We start from the raw sequence: 5000 nt of genomic DNA on the forward strand, positions 1-5000 counted from the left end.
GGTTTTAGACTGGGCTGCTGTGGGGGCTGGCCTGGCTTTGGTTAGGTTTTAGACTGGGCTGCTGTGGGGGCTGGCCTGGCTTTGGTTAGGTTTTAGACTGGACTTCTGTGGGGGCTGGCCTGGCTTTGGTTTGGTTAGGTTTTAGACTGGGCTGCTGTGGGGGCTGGCCTGGCTTTGGTTAGGTTTTAGACTGGACTTCTGTGGGGGCTGGCCTGGCTTTGGTTTGGTTAGGTTTTAGACTGGGCTGCTGTGGGGGCTGGCCTGGCTTTGGTTAGGTTTTAGACTGGACTTCTGTGGGGGCTGGCCTGGCTTTGGTTTGGTTAGGTTTTAGACTGGGCTGCTGTGGGGGCTGGCCTGGCTTTGGTTAGGTTTTAGACTGGACTTCTGTGGGGGCTGGCCTGGCTTTGGTTTGGTTAGGTTTTAGACTGGGCTGCTGTGGGGGCTGGCCTGGCTTTGGTTAGGTTTTAGACTGGACTTCTGTGGGGGCTGGCCTGGCTTTGGTTAGGTTTTAGACTGGGCTGCTGTGGGGGCTGGCCTGGCTTTGGTTAGGTTTTAGACTGGACTTCTGTGGGGGCTGGCCTGGCTTTGGTTTGGTTAGGTTTTAGACTGGACTGTTGTGGGGGCTGGCCTGGCTTTGGTTAGGTTTTAGACTGGACTTCTGTGGGGGCTGGCCTGGATTTGGTTAGGTTAGGTTTTAGACTGGGCTGCTGTGGGGGCTGGCCTGGCTTTGGTTAGGTTTTAGACTGGGCTGCTGTGGGGGCTGGCCTGGCTTTGGTGTCACATTTAGCAGCATCACTTCCATTTATCTGTCTGTGCACCATTTCAAAGCGGCTCGTCCCTGCCGCTCTCCTCCCGGGGACAAAATGGTGGGATTGGTTGAGAGAGAGAGGTAAACACAGAGCGATGTCCGAATGGAATCCAATGGAAAACCACATAAGGTAAGGTGTTTGTAAAAGGGATAGATCGATTACAAAAATAAAGAAAAGATGAAAGAAACTCCATGGGTGAGTATATAGGCCACTAGGCCTAATCGATAGAAAGAATGTCATTTTGGGAGTGCACTCTCAGCCCGATCCTCCATATTTTGAGCCCATGCAGTATTTTGAGCATGTCTTTATAGGCCACAGTTTTCATTCCATTTATTTATTTCAAAATCTTCAAAAATTGCTGATTGCGATGCGTTGTGAGCTGGTAGATTGGCTATTAGCCACACGACCCTGCTTATACAAGAACCTTCATATTTAAAGGTTGAGTTTATCTGAATGATTTTTATTGCTAGGAGTTGCACATAATTATGTTAAGAGGAATATTTATACTAAATAACATGAAGCATCTGGACCATTTACAGCTATTGACACATATTAAACCACTGATGACAATCATGACATTGATTAAACGCACGCACGCACGCACGCACGCACGCACGCACGCACGCACGCACGCACGCACGCACGCACGCACGCACGCACGCACGCACACACACACACACACACACACACACACACACACACACACACACACACACACACACACACACACACACACACACACACACACACACACACACACACACACACAACGTTGCTACGTTCTAATGTTGAGAAACGAACACCTAATTTCCTTTTGATTACAAAGACGTCCCATGCTTTCCTCTCAAGTGATATATAATTGTTTCTCTACAGTAAGTAGCTCATCAAGACAGCAAAGTAAACATGACAAACTAGACCAAATGATGGGTAGAGAGAGAGAGAGAGAGAGAGAGAGAGAGATATCGATACCGAGTGGATATGAAACGGCATAACGGATTCTTTTTGTTAAAAACAAATGAATAAAAACACTCAGGAGAGATGGACAGCACACCCCACAGGACAGGAGGGAAAATGCAAAATAAGAAAGACGCCACAAACAATACATAGCATGAACACACGCACGCACACACACACACACACACACACGCACACTTCTCTCCCTTACACTGAGTGAGGGAGAGAAGAGAGAGAGCATGAAAGGGAACGAAAGAGAGAGAGAGAGAGAGGCTACTGTATGTCAATGTCACTCAGCCCATCCAGACAAAGCCAAAAGACTGGAGTGAAATGGCTTCACAGGACGGTCAATAAAAGAGGACTCATCGTGGCTCCCTCCCCAGATGGCACAAACAAACAAATAAAACCTTTCATTCATACCTACAATTCTGCTGTTTCAACAGTAGAGCAGACTCAGGGGTTTTGTGGAATGTATAGTTTGAAGATTTGGTTTTCGTGTCAACAGTTTTGACTCCACGCAATAGCAACATACAGTATACAAGTTGGACACCAACCAACACAATGGTCTGGTCTTTAATTAACACCAGACGACAACCAGCCCCCGCTTCATCTCACCACTCTGCCACCATCATCACTCAGGGCAAAGATGGTGCTTTGTATTTGGGGATGACCAAGACCAGGGCTGAGCACGTCTTCTGCACAGCTTCTTTCAGAATGACATTCGGCCCGTTATACCGACCCCCCGCTGTCTGACCGCAAACCCATTTTGGCCTGAAAAACCTCATGTTTCTACTGTATATCAGTGGTTCTCAATATTTCATGTCAAGGACCCCAAAGATTATGTAATTGGCCGCCGACCCCCAGCTGAAAGTATGTTGTTCCAGGGACCCCCCCAGAAGCAAAGTTAAAAACTGAAACTCTGAAAGAATATATATTCAAAGATTTCTCAAAAATAGCGCTATGAGCTTGTAGATCTGCTATTTTTCAATAGATAAAGTATATGACATAATGCTTAAAACAGGGGTTAAAGATCGGTGGGAGGAACTCAATGGTGCCCAGGATGAACGACCCGACTCTACAACGTCGACAAGACAGCGAAGATAGCACAACAACAACCTGTCACGCCATCGGTTTAACTTTAATGTTCCTTCCTCGGTGTTCACATCACAGAGCGAGGACCTCTCCTAGGTGTTCACATCACAGAGCGAGGACGTCTCCTCTGTGTTCACATCACAGAGCGACGACCTCTCCTCTGTGTTCACATCACAGAGCGAGGACCTCTCCTCGGTGTTCACATCACAGAGCGAGGACCTCTCCTCTGTGTTCACATCACAGAGCGAGGACCTCTCCTCTGTGTTCACATCACAGAGCGAGGACCTCTCCTCTGTGTTCACATCACAGAGCGAGGACCTCTCCTCTGTGTTCACATCACAGAGCGAGGACCTCTCCTCGGTGTTCACATCACAGAGCGAGGACCTCTCCTCTGTGTTCACATCACAGAGCGAGGACCTCTCCTCTGTGTTCACATCACAGAGCGAGGACCTCTCCTCGGTGTTCACATCACAGAGCGAGGACCTCTCCTCTGTGTTCACATCACAGAGCGAGGACCTCTCCTCGGTGTTCACATCACAGAGCGAGGACCTCTCCTCTGTGTTCACATCACAGAGCGAGGACCTCTCCTCTGTGTTCACATCACAGAGCGAGGACCTCTCCTCGGTGTTCACATCACAGAGCGAGGACCTCTCCTCTGTGTTCACATCACAGAGCGAGGACCTCTCCTCGGTGTTCACATCACAGAGCGAGGACCTCTCCTCTGTGTTCACATCACAGAGCGAGGACCTCTCCTCTGTGTTCACATCACAGAGCGAGGACGTCTCCTCTGTGTTCACATCACAGAGCGAGGACGTCTCCTCTGTGTTCACATCACAGAGCGAGGACGTCTCCTCTGTGTTCACATCACAGAGCGAGGACCTCTCCTCTGTGTTCACATCACAGAGAGAGGACCTCTCCTCGGTGTTCACACCACAGAGCGAGGACGTCTCCTAGGTGTTCACATCACAGAGCGAGGACCTCTCCTCTGTGTTCACATCACAGAACGAGGACGTCTCCTCTGTGTTCACATCACAGAGCGAGGACCTCTCCTCTGTGTTCACATCACAGAGCGAGGACCTCTCCTCTGTGTTCACATCACAGAGCGAGGACCTCTCCTCTGTGTTCACATCACAGAGCGAGGACGTCTCCTCGGTGTTCACATCACTGAGCGAGGACGTCTCCTCTGTGTTCACATCACAGAGCGAGGACCTCTCCGCTGTGTTCACATCACAGAGCGAGGACGTCTCCTCGGTGTTCACATCACTGAGCGAGGACCTCTCCTCTGTGTTCACATCACAGAGCGAGGACGTCTCCTCGGTGTTCACATCACAGAGCGAGGACCTCTCCTCTGTGTTCACATCACAGAGAGAGGACCTCTCCTCTGTGTTCACATCACAGAGCGAGGACCTCTCCTCTGTGTTCACATCACAGAGAGAGGACCTCTCCTCGGTGTTCACATCACAGAGAGAGGACCTCTCCTCTGTGTTCACATCACCCAGCGAGGACCTCTTCCGGGACGAACACACGGGCCACGTGGTGATGCCTCTTTCACATCTGGCAACTGAAGGAGGTTCAAAAGTCCCCCAAAAGTCATAAAGCCTGAAAATACTCAAGTATAAATATCTCAAAATAAAAAATAAAAAAGTACTGTACTGTACTTTCCACCACTCATGGAAACTGTGCTGAGCTCAACTGCAAAGCACTGCAGAGGGTCATGCAGACAGCCCAGTGGTGCACGCACACACACACACACACACACACACACACACACACACACACACACACACACACACACACACAGCTTCCAAAATACACACACAGACTCAACAACCAGCAATAACAGCAATGCAAGTAAAGTGAAATGATATGAATCACTTACTGAGGACGGGAGACCTGGAGGAACTTTTCGTACTTTCTTTGTTTGTGAAACATCTGAAAGGAAAATTGAACAAAGTCTGAATGAATATGACAATGATACTCTTTAATGAATAATGACAATGAAACTCTTTAATGAATAATGACAATGAAACTCTTTAATGAATATGACAATGATACTCTTTAATGAATATGACAATGATACTCTTTAATGAATATGACAATGATACTCTTTAATGAATATGACAATGATACTCTTTAATGAATATG

General features: G+C 48.3%; 1 protein-coding gene across 1 annotated transcript in view; it reads right to left on the minus strand.

Moving 5' to 3' along the window:
* The window catches only part of tcf4 (transcription factor 4), a 121343-nt gene that overhangs the window by 96887 nt on the left and 19456 nt on the right, over positions 1-5000 (minus strand). Inside the window, 1 exon segment of the mRNA XM_083793640.1 lies at positions 4735-4787. Coding sequence (XP_083649766.1) covers positions 4735-4787 — 53 coding nt within the window.

The sequence above is a fragment of the Protomyctophum parallelum genome (assembly GCF_964188405.1).
Source record: "Protomyctophum parallelum genome assembly, chromosome: 21".
NCBI classification, from domain to species: domain Eukaryota; kingdom Metazoa; phylum Chordata; class Actinopteri; order Myctophiformes; family Myctophidae; genus Protomyctophum; species Protomyctophum parallelum.